Source organism: Dromiciops gliroides, chromosome 4 (assembly GCF_019393635.1).
Source record: "Dromiciops gliroides isolate mDroGli1 chromosome 4, mDroGli1.pri, whole genome shotgun sequence".
NCBI classification, from domain to species: domain Eukaryota; kingdom Metazoa; phylum Chordata; class Mammalia; order Microbiotheria; family Microbiotheriidae; genus Dromiciops; species Dromiciops gliroides.
The window spans coordinates 223,070,637-223,087,863 of NC_057864.1; the positions used below are offsets into that span (position 1 = coordinate 223,070,637).

Sequence of the window (17,227 nt, forward strand, 5' to 3'; positions counted from 1 at the left end):
CTTTTCAAATTTCCAACTCTTATCTCTTGCGTATAATATACCACACTCCCTTGTATTATACATTCCAAATCAAGCATCAACGACACAAATGAAAAATTACAAAAAAACACATTTTTAATGACATTGTGGAGAAAGTTGCCATTTTAAACTGCATGAAGATTACAGGAAAATTTATCTCAAATTTATCATAATTTACATTTCTAATCATAGTGCAGACAGCTTTCCGGCAGGGATTATATCTAGTTTCAGGCACAGGCAATGGATGTATAGGTCCAAAAGCTTCCCAAGTAACTGCTGTATATTTACAAAATGATTTTAATTCAGAAAAAGAAATGTCAAACAAACTGCTATAGAATTATCATCCTCTTATTCTAGGGACAACAGGAAAGAAAAAGCCTCTGACAGCTTCAGCTTGTATATGTAGAGGGAAACCATTTAGACAAACTCACATCCAAAATGTAATATGTCTCTGTGTGTGTGCGTATGTACACACACATACATACAAATTTATATCAATAGAGGTTTTTTTAGTCATTTGGAACTTTGAAATAAAAAGCTATTTCAAAAAATCATTATATAGAGGACCAGCAAATATTCAGAAATCCCTATCTGTAAATACAGATAGGACATTTAAAATTTCAATTATTTTTAGTCTTCAAATCATAAAATATTTTATCTTTTCACGGAAGCTTCTCAGAATTAAAAACTGATAAAATGTTAAATTTTTTCAGAGTGTTTTTGTATTTTGTCAGAATTAGATCAACTCAATATATCAGAACATACATATCTTAAATGGTTAGGCAATTTTTCAGAGGAGACATCATGTTTCCAATGCAATGTATTTTGTGAGGGGATTGAATTTTTTAATGACAAAATTTAATCCTCTGAAACTTACGAAGAGTCTCTGTACAGTAACTTTTCCATTCCAACTGTTTATCCATCTCTCCTGGAAGCACAGATTGGCTGATTGTTGTTATTGTTATTTTATTATTTAATCTCAAGACTGCTTGTGTTCAAATTGGAAATTATAACCTAAGCACTTAAAATTATAGAATTCAGTCTTTGTATATATGGAATTCTCATTCTTGCCAGGTACAAATATACAAACCACAAAGTACAAATTTTCTGAAATAAAATATGCATTGGACACAGGGAAATAGCATTCCAAAGATGATGATAAAGGTAATTATAGTTAGTATTAGACTAAATGTCAATATTTTGTTTTAAGGTCTTTAATTGATCTTTTAATTTTTGTGTGTGGGGGGGGTTGTTTTAGTTTTGGCTTTTTTTAAGCTACAAAAGGTAGATTTTTCTCTTTTGGAAATGCCTTCATGCCAATGATCACTATGGGCTTTAGAACCATGGTACTAAAGTATACTTTCCCCAAAAAGAGTATTTTTATCTAAGTCAAAGGTACTTTGTGTTTTTTGGCTCCTGTTTAGAAAGATTATGATATGTGAGAGAAAACTACGCAGCCATAAAACTCTATATATCTTAGCATCAATAGGTTCCTGCTGTGCATAAACCAGACTAGAATGCCTTTTTCTGAAACTGGCAAAACTTTGGGAGAAACTGTGGTATTCATTTTACTTCTCAATTCTTATCATCTTGCACATGAAAAGTCAAGAAGCCACTTATGTTGCCTGGGTTGTCTACATAAGAAGGTCACATAGTTCATTACTGTGAAAAGAAAGAGGAATGGAGCTTCTTTTTACCTTTAACTCAGAAACACTTAGCCCTATACCATGTATTCATTTCTCTTAAAACTAACCAAATAGGAAAAAGGAATTATTCCTCCTTTTTTTTTTTTTTTGGCAGGGCATTGAGTGACTTGCCCAGGGTCATGTGGCTAATAAGTGTCAAGCGTCTCAGACTGGATTTGAACTCAGGCCCTCTTGAATCCAGGGTCAATGCTTTATCCACTGCACCACCTAGCTGCCCCTCCTCAAACTTTGATAGCCCAAGGTTGTACTAATGCCCCTTGTTTTCTAACATACTGTTCACAGAAACTACAGGAGGTATGGTTAGCATTAGTTTGAGTCTTAGATCCAGTCAACAGGTTTAAACTCTACTACTTAAGGGAAAAGGAATCATAGGTGGGGTTTGAGGAAAAATAGTCAAACAGCTAGGTGGTATAGTGGATAGAGCACTGGACCTGGCATCAGGACGACCTGAATCCAAATCTCAGACACATACATATGAATGAACTGTGTAACTGTGGGTAAGTCATTTAAGTTCTGCCTGCCTCAATTTCCTCATCTGTAAAATGGGGTTGATTATAGTATCTATCCCCCAGGGTTGTTGTGAGCATCAAATAAAATAACAATAATAATATTTGTAAAGATCCAAACCTTCAAGTGCTATATACATGCTAACTATTGTTGTCATCATCAAGATACATACTCCCAGTTCTTATAGGGAAAACACAATTTACACTGAGGTGAAAAACTCTTAGGAAATACCTATTCCAAACTCAATTCATTCTAGGTGGCATAGGGCATAAGAAAGACAGGAAGACCTGAATTCAAGTTTCACTTCAGACACTTGACTAACTATGTGACTCTGGGCAAGTCATTTAACTTCTGTCTGCCTCAATTTCCACATCTACAAAATGGATATGATAATAGCACCAACTTCACTGGGTTTTTGTGAGGATCAAACGAGATAGCAAATGTACAAACCTTAAAGCTCTATATTATTGCTAGCTATATGCTGTTGTTGTTATTATTATTATTAGTGATACATTAGGAAATTGGAGAAGAAAAATACCTCTTGCTGGGTTAGGAAAACAATTCAAATGAGGGAATATTCACTTGCTCTGCCTGAAGAAAATCAGACTACTCTCATTATTACCATATTCATTGACTTATGGTGCTAATCTCAATATTCTCCTTTAGCAATATTTTCTCTTAACTTATTTAAATATTGGTTCCAACAGGTCCAAAATGTACAAATTTGGTCTGGTACAGATCTAAGCAACTTCTAGCAGATAGAAACCAAATACAGTTATCAAACACAACACTAAAACATCAGGCACAACCTATACTTTCTTACAAAATAAGGAAGAGAAAAAACTAATAGTCATTTTTATATTTAGGGCATTATTCTCTTTTCTTTTCTTTCTTTCTTTTTTTTTTTTTGGTGAGGCAATTGGGGTTAAGTGACTTGCCCAGGGTCACACAGCTAGTGAGTGTTAAGTGCCCGAGGCCGGATTTGAACTCAGGTCCTCCTGACTCCAGGGCCGGTGCTCTATCCACTGGGCCACCTAGCTGCCCCCAGGGCATTATTCTCAAAAGCAATATGAGGTATGTTCTTAACTTGTTCCTTTTATTGTGTAAAATAGAATAAAAATGGACATTTTTGACTCAAGAAATCTGTATTATAAATATACTTTTGGGAATTCTTCCGGAAAAAGTTACAGGAATTACTTAACACTGTAGAGTTTATATTAAAGCTATAAATTGAGAAGAGTGTTTATCAAATATAAAAAAGAAAACAGATGAGAAATAAATAGGATGTTATATCCTAACAGTCGGTCTCCTACAGCTTCAAAGACTTGTAGGATAAGATAAAGTTTTATCACATAGGAAAAGATTCAAACAACAGTAGTTTTATGAAACTCCTTTAAGTCACAGACTTTAATTTTTTCTAGTCATGTAATAAAACGTTAATGTCTTCTGATATCTTGGAGCATTTGCACATTAACTTTTAAATAGTAAATTTTAGCTAAGCCTTTTGATTACTTAATTTCAATAGTCTATAAATCTCAGACCCCACTGTTTTGCTTTCACATTGTCAACATCTTCCTCTGCATTCTTCTACTAGGAGTGAAGAGGTGCCGCTTAAGTAATACTAAAATATAAGTACCCACACCCCAAGTGAGTTAGTACACACCTACAAAGGTACAGCTAAAATCCTGGTTTTCTGGAGACTTCCCCTAACCTACAAAATATAACCATAATAACTGTCCCATTTGTCTTCAAATTATTTTAGAATTGTGAGCAACAGATCAGGAGGGCTCTGATTACAAAGGCCCTTAAATGTCTTGACCTCAAAATGGAGACTCAGATGTTGTTTTTAGTCCTAGGAAGCCTGTACTGATTGCCTTTCTAATAAGAATAAATACAGAAAGTAATATTATCCATCAATTAACAAGTATTTAGTAAGGGTTTTGGGGTTTTTTTTGGTGTGTGTGGGTGGGGGGGGGGCGGTGTGTGGGTGTAAGCCAGGCACTGTGCCAGGAGAATAGAAAAAAAAATTCAATTTTTAAGGAGTCTCCATGACTGAGAGTTGGGGGCCAGAGTGGAGAAACCTGTAAATGTATAAGTATATACAGAATAAATACAGGGACAAGAGGGAGTATAATCTGGAAAGGCTCTGTGTAGAACAGAGGTTCCTAACCTTTTCTGAGTCATGGACTCCTTTCACACTGTGATAAAACTTATGGACCCCTCCTCGGAATAAAGTTTTCAAATGTATAAGTCGAAACACATAGGATTACAAAAGAAATTTATTTGAATGTAAATAACTATCAGAATATTTTTTAAAAAACAAGTTCACAGACTGTGAACTTAAGAACTGCTTTGTACACTGTAGAAGGTGGTATTTGAGTTACTTCCTGTAGAAAACAAGGGGGGCAGCTAGGTGGCACAGTGGATAGAGCACTGGCCCTGGAGTTAGGAGTGCCTGAGTTCAAATCTGGCCTCAGACACTTAACACTTACTAGCTGTGTGACCCTGGGCAAGTCACTTAACCCTAATTGCCTCATCAAAAAAAGAAAAAGAAAGAAAGAAAAGAAAACAAGGGATTCTTTGAAGTAGAGGTGAAAGGAAGGCTGCATTACAGACATGGAGGATAGCCAGTGTGCCAGCACAGAGACAAATGGTCGGAGTGTTGTGTTTGAGGAGCAGCGAGAAGGCCACTTTAGCTCCATTGTAAAATGTGAGATGAAAAGTAATGTAAAATAGGCTGAAAATGTAGGTTAGAGCCAGACTGTGAAGGGCATTAAAACACACACACACACACACACACACACACACACACACACACACGATTATCCTTAGAGGCACTAACCACTGCAGTTTAATAGCAGAGTGACATGGTCATATTTGCACTTGGGGAAAATTATTTTGACAAGCTCAATGAGTATGAATTGGAGATGGGAGAAACTTGAGGCAGGGAGAAAATTTAGAAAGTCATTGTAAGTAGTCCAGGTAAGAGCATGAAGGCCTGAAATAAGGGGGTGGCCAAATGAGTGCAGAAAGGTAAGAAATGTGGTGAAATCAGCAATGACAAGATTTGGGGTGAGACAATGAGGAGTTGAAGATAATGCCAAGTGGAAGAATGGAGAGCTACCTTCAAAAGAAATAGGGAAATTTGGTAGATTTAGGGGAAAAGATGAGTTTTTGGTTTTTGGCAGTTGAGTTTGAGATGTCTTTAGGACATCCAGTTTGAAATATCCAATAGGCAGTTGGTAATGTGGAGCTGGAATTCAGAAGAGAAACTAAGAACTAGATTCATGTAGGTTTGTGAGTCTCTCTACATAAATATGAAAACTAGGCCCATGGGAGCTGATGAGATTATTAAGAGAGAGCATGTAGAAAAGAGAGAATGTGGTTCAGGACAGAATCTCGCACTACACTTACAGTTAAAGGGTATGATATGGGCAATTCATCTGCAAAGGAGACTGAGGAGTAGTCAGATAGGTTGATGTAATTTCAACTCAGCAAACATTTTGGTGTGCAAAATACTGTGTTAGTAATTCTAGTATCAAACAAGATACCATTTCTTTCTCTAAGGAGCTCACAATCTATTATCAGGTTCACAAGAGATTACTATTTTAGTAATAAATTATTATAATATACTAATTAGTTAATGCATATTGCTTAATTTTATCCTCAAAACAGTCCCATGTAATAGGGAGTACAGATGGCATTGGCCTATTTTAAGAATGAAGACACATAGCAGATGACAGTTAATTGATCCTAGGATCAATAATTGATCTGGAATACTTTAACATTCTTTTGAAGCAACAGGATTCTTTGTAATAATACTGGAATACTAATTCCCTAATTTTCCTAGTGACTACTTTCAGATCTCAGTGGGCTTAAACTTGGGAGAAGTAAGCTAGAACCTGTCCTGAGTGCCAACTGCCAGGGAGTCAAGTTCAGTTTGGCTGGCTATTCAAGAATGTTACTAATAATACAAATGGGCCTTAAAGTATTCCACTTTCAGGTGAAGCCCCTGAAATAGTTAAGGCACAAGAATAGGCAACATACACAGGAACCAAGCCTAAAATATTTCGGCATAAAAGTATCAAACAAATGGCTCAGTCATGAGGATTGATTTCCTGAAAATATGAATTTATCAACTACAATAGACTTAACCCTTCTCAGTAATACAGTGATCCAAAACAATTCCAAAGGACTCATGAAGGAAAATGCTATCCACATCCAGAGAAAGAACTAGGGAGTCTGACCAAAGATTGAGGCATACTATTTTCACTTTTTTTGTGTTGTTTTTTCTTTCTTGTTGTTTTTCCATTTTTGTTCTGATCTTTCTTTCGTAACTAATGAAGAAACGTGTAACTTGATTGAACTGCATAACCTAAAATATTTTATTTTATTTTTAAAATATGGATTTCTAATGGTAATTCAAAACCACATGATTGCCACCAGAAGTTAAAAATGGTTAACCTTAATGAGTTCAGATTTAGTGATGTAGATTGTACAAGGAAATAGTGAAAAGTGAAACACATCAGTGCATGCTGTAAAAATTTAGTACCTACCAAGACTAGACCTGGAAAATAGAATTATACACCAGAAGCTTACTATTTTTCATGGGCTGACAGAAAACAGTTCTAATTCTACAAATGTGGAACTGAATATATCCTAGAGAACAAAACCAATAATTTTTCCCCTCATTTTCACAGAATGAATCACCCAAAGATAGCATTGATCATAAAAACTTAAGATCAATATTTTAAAAAGCTGTGTGAATGTCAAATACTTATAATCTCCAAGCCTCTTGGAACAAAACTCTTTCACAATATAGAGATCTGGCAAAGTAGATCATATAGGAACAAAATGAGGTTCATGTCATTCCCTGTTATCCTGTTTTACTAAAGATGTTTTCAGCAACCACATAGAGATCATATTCTAATACTTTTTTCAACTACAGAAGTGAATTATTTTACCCACCTCTGCATTAGAATATTAATATAAAAGAATAATTGCAGATAGTTATTTGTCCCAAGGCCAATTTTGTCTGAACTCCATTGAAATAGATGAGAAAAATGAGTTTGATAACAACAATTACAATAACAATGAGTTTAATAATAGTAATAATGAGTTTAAACTTCATTGGAAAAGAGAATGAGTTTAATAATAATTACAATAATAACATAAGTTTAATAGTAATAATGAGTTTAATAATAACAATAATAACTTTTATCAATAGTCAGTAGACATTTACTAACCACCTACTATGTGACAGGCACTGTGCTAGGCACTGTGCTAAGCACTGCGAATACAAATAAGAAAAAGAAAGACAATCCCTGCCTTTGAGTTTACAACCTAATGGGAGAGGTAGCATAATAAACAAAAGGAAGCTGGAAAGGGGTGTTTTTGCAGGGGCGTAATGTTCCTGGAAACCAAACAGAGCTACTGATGAAAAATGAAGAGTGACCTAGAAAGCTGAGTCCTCTATTAAAGAAGGCTTTGGGAGGAGTTTATTGCTCCACTCTCCATCGCTCCAGTCAGAGGGAAAAGGCAGCCGAGAAGATGTTTAGTATCAAAGCTTAGTCAATTTTGGGAAGCCTTGATTTGTAAATTGCTTTAAAATTTTCAATTTCAATTCTTTTACATAAAAATGTCATTTGATCCTCACAACAAACCCGTGAAGTAGATAGTCTCAGTCTAGATAGTCTATAACATTTTGTTGATAAAGAAACACGTTCAGAGAGGTAAAATAATTTATTTGTCCATGGTATCTCAGTCAAATTTTGAAATTAGCTTTTCCTGACTCCATGTCAGCATACTATCCATAATTATACCATGTTTCTTCAGTAACCTTAGTTGCTCAACACAAGGTTCTCTGCTATTAATTCTCCTACTTGTCTTTCAGGAAGAAGAGCCAAACTCTGATAGTAAGAAGATGCCACTACCAGCTGAACTAGAAGAGGAAGATGGTAAGTAGTAGAAAGTGGGAATGACTTCCTATGACAACAGAATGTAGAGCCAAAAGGAAACTTAGAGATCATCTTGGCCATTCTCCTTTGACAGATAAGGAAATTGAGCAATCAAGAGGTTACATGACCTACCCCAAGGTCAGTCTCTCTCACACACACACACACAAAAGCATAAGGGTTGAGATTTGAATCCAGATCCACTGATTCCAAGGGTAGCTAGATGGTGAAGTAAATAGAATGCCAGGCAATGGAGTCAGGAAAACTCATTTTCATGAGTTTAAATCTAGCCTCAGATACCTACTAGCTATGTGATCCTGGACAAATCAGCTAACCATGTTTGCCTCAGTTTATTCATCTGTAAAATGAGCTAGAGAAGGACATGGCAGACCACTCCAGTATCTTTGCCAAGAAAACCCCAAATAGGGTCATGAAGAGTTGGAAATAAATGTATAACCACCATCATTCATTCCAAACCCAAGACTCTTTGCACTTCACAAAGAAGTTACTTACAATTTTAACCTACAATTTAAAAAAATTTACTACAGTATAGAGGGTATGGCAGCTGCTGACATTCAAGGTGTTACTGCTATAAGTGGGGGGAAGTTGGGGATGTGGATTGGATGGGAATCGTAGAGAAGGGCCAAGAAATACACTTCTACCACAAGCTTCAGAATACCAAAATAATTTGCTTACCATCATGCTATTTATTGGTAATTTGCTCCATCCTCCTGCTTTTTCTTGTCATGCAACAGCAACCACCTCCCCTGTATTCTTTTTTGTTGTTGTTGTTGTTTTTTGTTTTTGTTTTGTTGGTGAGGCAATTGGGGTTAAGTGACTTGCCCAGAGTCACACAGCTAGTAAGTATCAAGTGTCTGAGGCAGAATTTGAACTCAGGTCCTCCTAAATCCAGGGCTGGTGCTCTATCCACTGCGCCACCTAGCTGCCCCTCTGTATTCTTTACCTCCATTTTTTACCAATCTGAGTACTTGTCCCTGGATGGAGTCTCTAGAAAGTTAAAGATTAGCTCTCTAAGCAATTTGGAATTATGCCCAAAGGGCTGTAAAGCTGTGCATACCCTTTGACCCAGCAATACCACTTTTGGGTCTTTTTCTCAAAGAGATCATAAAAAAGGGAAAAGGACCCACATGTACAAAAATATTTATAGCTACTCTTTTTGTGGTGGCAAGGAATTGGAAATTGGGGGCTTGCACATCAATTGGGGAATGGCTGAACAAGTTGTGGTATAGGAATGTAATGGAATTCTATTGTGCTGTAAGAAACAATGAGCAGGAGGAGTTCAGAGAAACCTGGAAGGGCTTGCATGAAGTGATGATGAGTGAGATGAACAGAACCAGAAGAACATTATACATAGTATCATCAACATTATGTGTTGATCAACTGTGATAGACTAGATTCTTCTCACCAATCCAGCGGTATAAGAAAGTTCCAAAGGACTCATGATTGAAAAGGCTCTCCAAATCCAGGAAAAAAAAAGAACAGTGGAATATGGATGCTGATTGAACCATACTGTTTCTTTTGTTTTTGGTGCTGTTGTTTTTCTATTTTGAAGTTTTTCCTTATTGCTCTGATTCTTCTCTTAGAACATGACTAATGCAGAAATATGTTTAATGTTATTATATATATATATATATATATATATATATATATATATATATATATATATATATATATATATATATATATATATATATCCTATATTAGATTACCTTCTGTCTAGGGGAGGTGGAGAGGGAGAAAAATTCGAAATTGTAAATCTTATATAAACAAATGTTGAAAACTATCTCTACATGTAACTGGAAATAATAAAATATTTTTATTTAAAAAAAAAATTAACTCTCTAAACTCCACCTGCTTTGCTCAGTCCCTGTGGTCTTCCACTCTATTCTCCACATAGCTGATGCTTTGATTTTCTGTAAGCAGTCATTACCCTACAATGAATATAAGTGGCTATTATCTTCGGGATCAAATATCAAATACTCTTCTGTTTGACTTTTGTTTTGTTTTGTTTTGTTTTTTTACAAGGCAGTTGGGGTTATGTGACTTGCCAAGGGTCACACAGCTAGTAAGTGTTAAGTGTCTGAGGTCGGATTTGAACTCAGGTCCTCCTGAATCCAGGGCTGGTGCTCTTTCCACTGCGCCACCTAGCTGCCCTTCTGTTTGACTTTTAAAGCCCTTCACAACCTGGTCCCAGCTTGCCTTTCTACCTTATTATATTCTTCTTCCTTTCAGAGACACAACAATCTATCTAGACTCTTATTATTATTATTTCTTCTTCCATCCCTGTGCCTGTGCACTGGCTGTTTGAATCCTCACCCTTCATCTTAGAATTAGCTTTCTACATCAAGCCTTTCCTGATCCCCTCAGCAAGCTAAGACCTCACCCTCGTGATGTCATTAGTCCTCTTCCAGAACGAAAAACAAGCAGTGCTTTACCCCCAAATTCTTTTGTATTTATTTTCTATACACCTGTATATGTATATTTTGTATCTCTCCCCACCCCTTTCCCCCATTGCCTGGCACATAGCAGGTGCTTAATGCATACTTGCTGACTGATTTCTCCTTGTTTGGTGAATTTGAGATTTTTCCTCTGTGAACATTTCTTGGACAGTCTTTAAAAACTACTTCTCATAGTTCTTTTTAGAATTTAAGACCCCATGGGGAGGAAATTCCTCATTTCTGAGTAGTTTATCAATCTTCTCTTTAGCCTGTGGCTCTTAGACTTTTAGGAGAGGAATCAAGGGAGAGGCAGAGGAAAACCATAAAACTCAGGCAGTCTGGCCACACTGGATTGTTGATAGAAGCTAGGAATTAAAGGCCTTTTCCTTAATTCAGAACCATAGAAATGACGTTGCTATAACTTTAAGTTTGCAACTGGCAGCCGCAATGGAAATAGGCTTCAGGAATGCAATAACCTAGTCATTTGTGTTCAGTGCAGAGCTCGGATAACACAACCCTTTGGTCCCGGGGGTCTAGGGCAAGGCTGTCACTTTCTATAAATACAAACCATTGAGGAAGGCCTAGGAGTTATGCAGGTTGAGTGATTACAAGAGAAAGTGAGGAAGGGACTTAGGCCTTCCCACTGGAGAATGCTTGTTTTCAGAGTTTGTTCATTTTCCCTGATCTCCCTATGAGCTAAGGGAACATTCAGAGGCATTGGTCTCTGGAATCTGTGGCTTTGCTATAAACAAAGGCTGCTGGAAGGGAAATGTCAGGATACTGTTCAATGCCTCGAGGGACTGAAAAAGGAAATAAAACAAGTGTTTTATAGGGATCACCAGAGAGATGCCGGAAAATCTCTGCAGGTCATTCTCCTTTAATCAGTCCCTATAGACTGGTTGGAATATATACAGTTGAAACCGGTTCTCTAGTCAATTGTTAAATTTTCACTGTGAGCATTTATTTGCACCTCAGAAATCAGCAGACTCTAGAAATCAGGGTTCGGTTTTGTCAATTGTCTAGACTTAAGAAAATGTTAATAAAGGGGCAACTAGGTTGCACCAGCCCTGGATTCAGGAGGACCTGAGTTCAAATCTGGCCTCAGAAACTTGACACTTACTTAGCTGTGTGACCCTGGGCAGGTCACTTAACCTTCATTGCCCTGCCAAAAACAAAACAAAAAAGAAAAGAAAATGTTGATAATTCAGATTCAACTTTAAAAATGTGTTTGTGATTATTTTTTTTCTAGAAAGCTCGTTTGTTAAACATTTACAAGTGCACCCTTGTACAGCCCAAATTATTCTCAGACATACCTCTTGATGGATGCTTTGTTTTCTGAAACTTTATCTGAGCTGCCCCAACCAAATATTTTGGTCTCCTGAGTCTTCCTCTTACCAGGTTTGACATGGCAGAGTGAGCATAAGGGAAGTTTATGGTCTCAGCTGTTAGAAGAGAATATCAGTGGAGCCCCTCAGCTCCTCTCTTGTATTTAGCTAAACCCAAGTGGATAATTAATTTGTGTCATTGACATGATTTATATAAATATCTTCCCTGATTTCAGATGAGGTTAGAAGAGAAAGTTCCTTGGATGGTCTCTGGAGGCCTCTTATTGAAACTATGCGACCTGGAAGGATTGGTTATGTTTATGTTACTTATTATACTATGCTTGATTAAATTAAAGCCTTTTGCAAGAATTTGTGATATTTGACTCAAAAATTAGGGAGTTAGAGGCAGCATAGTACATACTGGAAGGATTTGGAGTCAGAGGATCAAGTTTCAATGTAAGAGCTGTCGTTATTACTTGCATGACCTTAGGCAAGTAATTGGTCTTCTTTAAGCCTCAGTTTCCTCAGTTGTAAAATGACAGGATCAAATTAGATGAATTCCAAGGCCACTTGAGCTGTAGATTCACAATTCCATGAGTCAAGACCAACCTGAAATTGACTTACTACTACCCTGAACAGGTCTTCTACACTGCACCCCATAATGTAAGGTCAATTAGTTTCCTTTTCATTTTTATTAACTCCTTAAGCTTCTTTGAAAATACAACTGGATGAGCTGGAAAAATCTGTTCCTGACATGGTTTGATTCCCTAGGTTTTGGGGGGGGGGGTTTGGGTGGCTTTGATGGTAACCAACAAATAAGCCAGTCTCCACCTCTGCTCCAGGAATTTTTCCTGGCTTTCCCCCATGCCTGGAAAGCTTTCCTCCTTGGCTATGAAACTTCCCGGCTAATCCCATATTTTATTAGAAGCCTTCTCTAACCCATCTGAATTCTAAGGCCATCCTATTAATCCTGTATATGCCTTGCTTTGTATATGTTTACATGCCGCCTCCCCCATTAGATTGTGAGCTCCTTGAATAAAGAGACTTGCTTTGACCTCTTTTTGTATCCCTAGCACTTAATAAATGTTTATTGATTGATATTTATAGGTTATCAATCTTGAATTTAAAATTGCTCCGTATATTTTCTAGATACCCATTCAACTAAACTATACTTGGCAATATACAAAATTTCTTGAATGAAAGTATCCTGAATAGAGAGGTGGGGAACGATAAGTACAAAATGTTGCATATGCTGTTAGATGCAGTCACTTTGTTGGTGGTTTTGCTTGACGGGTTTTTTCTTTTGTTGCAAAAGAATTTTTCTTTGTTACAAGTCAGAGTGCGTGTACAGTGTTGAGAAATGACTAGGATGTAGAAAACAAAAGACATCAATAAAAGGCACTTTTTTAGGTTCATTTCCTCCCTCTTTTGTTCTTTGAACATCTGCCTGGAACAGAGTTAGTTATGGAGAGACAGACTAAACCCTCAGTCCTAGGGTGAGATGTCACAGTGAAAAGAGAAAATAGGTTAAAAAAAAGTTGCTCCAATGTACAAAGTGTTACTAAATAACAGACTTTTCTTCAACTTAAAGATTCCAGTCATCTAGAGCATCATGCAAAAAAAAAAAATCCCTACTTCAAAAACCACTTTTGAGGAAGCAGGTCAGTTTTATTGTTGAGGATAAGAAAAAAAACCCTGCATGCTTCAAATGTATTTCTGGAATTAGTTGCTTTGGTACCCCCAAGCTCCAGGGGGCTTTATAGATTTCTTTGTCTTCTTATAAATGTCACACTTGAAAAGCCCCAGTCTGAGAAGAAAACGTGGCTTGACTTTTTCTATTATTAGGGCATGGAGTATAGACATGATTGGGATTCTTGACACTGGAGTGACAGAGAGATGAAGATTTCCAGAACAGTTGGTTTCCAGAACAAAGGTTTAGCTTCTGTACTTAGCCTCAAAAGAACAAATCAGGAAGGGAATATGATTAGTGGAGCTGTGTATTTTAGAGACTGATTCAAACATATATGGACTGATTTAAACATAGAAAAACAAGAGCTGTTCCCAGTAAATTAATGCTCAAAGGCTATGAACATGCAGTTCTCAAAAGAAAAAAGCAAGCTGTTAACAACCATGTAAAAATGCTCCAAATCTCTAATAATAAAAAAAGTGCAGATTACAGTCACTCTGAAGTTCTACCTCATACACACCAGATGGTCAAAGATGACAATGAAAGGTATTGTAGGAAAGGCACACTAATTCTGTTGTTGGGGTGAAAATGATACCAAAGAAAAAGAAAGAAAAGAATATTGTTGAAGCATTGAAAAGAATGCCCAGAAAAAAACTGAAGGAAGTTCAAAGAAAGACACTGCTTTGTAGTTGAGATTCTTGATTTCATATGAAATCATCTTTTAAAAAAATGCACTTTATATATGTAAATGTTTATATTTGTTACCATTTGTAAGTTCAGAGTAAATAAATTAAATATGATGGGCTATTCAGTCCTTCACTCATTAGGTGAAAAAGGAAATTTCTTATCATATTCTTGAGCTGTGTACTGTTGAGCTTAAAGGTTACTATCCCAAGTTTTTCCCTTTCAGTTACCTTTCTGACCTTTCAATACAAATTTTCCTGTTTTTTCAGGTCTTTGTCATACTGTTTAATAGCATGCATTCACTATATATAATTTTTCTTTCTGGTATTCCTCATGATCTATTTTCATCAAATTTTCTTTTTGCATGTTTTTAATCAGTCATTTAGTAAACATTAAGTGCCTATTATGTGCCAGGCACTGTGCTAAGCTAAGGTGGTTATTGTGGTTGCTTCTTCATTGTAAATGTTTATGGCATTTTAGTAAAAGTCTCTGGACAGGGAGAGGGACATACTTAGATTGCTTGTGGTCTTTGTATGGTTATATCTCTCTTGTTGAGATAATAGCACCCCCTTCTGACCTATAACTTTTGATTAGAGTATTTTGTTTTGTTTTGTTTTTTGGTGGGACAATGAGGGTTAAGTGACTTGCCCAGGGTCACACAGCTAATAAGTGTCAAGTGTCTGAGACCAGATTTGAACTCAGGTCCTCCTGAATCCAGGGCCGTTGCTTTATCCACTGTGCCACCTGGCTGCCCTGACCTATAACTTTTAAACTTTGTCCTTAAAATTTGGCTTGGAATCTCTGACAAAACAGTATATCAGGGTCTGTGGACTGTTGGATATGTTACCTTAACACCTGGGAGACTTGAGGAACTTGTCAAGTGTTCCTTTGGCTCTTTTATGTTGGCAATGAAATTTTGAAAGAGAACTAGAATTTACATGTGATCATAGCTAGATTGATTGTCTCCAGGCAGATTGATTTTTAACTCTAATTTTGTGCGGACCTGGGGACAGAATATAGGGCACTGGAGAAGTGTTTAGAATTAGAAGTGAGGAATCCTGGAACTTTATTTGGAAAGGTATAGAACTGATAGCAGATTCAGTTCAGGTGATAAAAGTGAGAAGATCATATATTAACCTCAAGCCAGCAGTGTCTCCAATACATAGGGAGAAATATTGCATCAACTGCCCCTGCATTGGAACGGAGCTGAATGTGTTTTTTTTTTAAAAGGAGGTGGTATTTCTTCAGTAGAAATCTGCTTATTTTGTAGTTTATAAAAGGAAAAGTGGCTCTTTCTGAAATTTGTCTTTAGGGACCCAGAATTTTAACTTGTGTCACTACTCATATACATTCTCCCTTTCTGCAGAAAAGGAGGCATTTTCCTTTAAATATAGTCCTGGGAAACTGAGAGGAAATCAATACAAAAAGATGATGACCAAAGAAGAGTTGGAAGAAGAGCAAAGGTAGGTTGTACTTCTCCCCAACCTGTGTGTTAAAGAACTTTTTCAGTTATATTCAAGCATCTGCCATGTTCTCTCAAGACCCAAGAGGGACATGTAAAATAATCCTCTCTGAATCCTCTGGAATATCACCCTCCCCTACTGACCCATTCAGGGTTTCTTTTCTATTAGCTAATCTTTTCAGTTCTAATAATATCTATCCCTGAGAATTCCCTGAGCATCTTTGGAAAAAAGAGATTCCTTTATTGTGCTAGGAGGCAACCTTTGAATTGTGTGACAGGGCCAAGCTCATGGTATAGGCGAGAGTGTCTCTGTTTATGGAGGGGATTAGAATACTGGCCTCATTCCTACCTTCTCCCACTTCCAAAGCTTGTTCTCTCCAAGTAGGTAAATCCCAGTAGTTCCCTTACATGGGGAGCTCATGACAAAACCAATTTATTACTTCAGCACAGTGCAGGATTCTTCTAGCTCAAATCGGATTATCAGAATGTGCTCCTTCCCATCTTTACTCCACAAATCCCTCTCCCTCCTTGCCCAGCACTAGAAGTGTAATCTTTTTGTTTTGGACTGTGGCACTCAGGACAGCTGCAGCTGCTCAGCTTTTCATTCCAGTTATCGTCCCACCCCCCCAGACGAGGACCCAGTGGGTACTCAGAGCTGTCTTGTATTTCATTCTCCTTCATTTACTCCTGTCAGGGCAGCTGTGGAGGATATTTGCAGAACTTGGGAAGCAATGAGAAAAAAACAGGGAGAGTAGTGACAGAGAAATTACTGTTGTAAAAACTGTTCAAATCCTCCACATGTGTCCAGATGCTATTATTCTACACAGGGGGCCCCTCTCTGTGCCCTTGATTCACTTGGTAAAGTCAGGAGCATCTATGGCAGCTGCATAGCTGTGATACTAACCCCTCTCTACCACAAACACATTCATCATCACTATGAAATAATATTCCAGAGTTCTAGTGGAATGGAGGAATGGTGGTGTTGCAATAATGCAAAACTAGATAACTTTTTTATTGTTCATGAGGATGCTCTTCTTACTCACTGACCCCTCCAACCTTTCAAGTATCAGATAATATTGTCAATAATAAACATAGTGTCAGGGGTCTACTATAATCTTTAGCTCTCTAGCTTCCGCATAGCAGCTCTTTCAAACTGTTACCACCATATGTTTTTTCCATAGAACAAAATAAGAAACACATCCAGGAGAGCAGCACCCCAAGGACCCCAGCCCCCACCTTAGGTCACCTTTGCTAAGCTTTCTCTCAGGTCTTAACCATGCTGCCTCTTTGGTCTTATCAGGTTTACTCCCTTTATGTTACAGGATTGAGCTGACCTCTGACTTCACTTGCCTGTAGCAAGTACCTTAGTTCTGCACCACAAATACTCTCCCAAAACTTTTTGGTAAGGATGTTGACTTCTTAGAC

The 17,227-nt window shown here is 37.1% G+C and overlaps 1 protein-coding gene across 2 annotated transcripts in view; it reads left to right on the top strand.

Annotated features, from left to right (window-relative positions):
* The window catches only part of MXRA7 (matrix remodeling associated 7), a 36,175-nt gene that overhangs the window by 5,783 nt on the left and 13,165 nt on the right, over nucleotides 1–17,227 (top strand). The window contains exons 2-4 of one of the 2 annotated variants that reach the window (XM_043964630.1): nucleotides 8,125–8,188; nucleotides 15,707–15,803; nucleotides 17,125–17,204. In XM_043964630.1, coding sequence (XP_043820565.1) covers nucleotides 8,125–8,188; nucleotides 15,707–15,803; nucleotides 17,125–17,158 — 195 coding nt within the window. In that variant the 3' untranslated portion in view covers nucleotides 17,159–17,204. The remainder of the gene's footprint in view (nucleotides 1–8,124; nucleotides 8,189–15,706; nucleotides 15,804–17,124; nucleotides 17,205–17,227) is intronic. The other variant, XM_043964629.1, reaches the window with a different exon arrangement.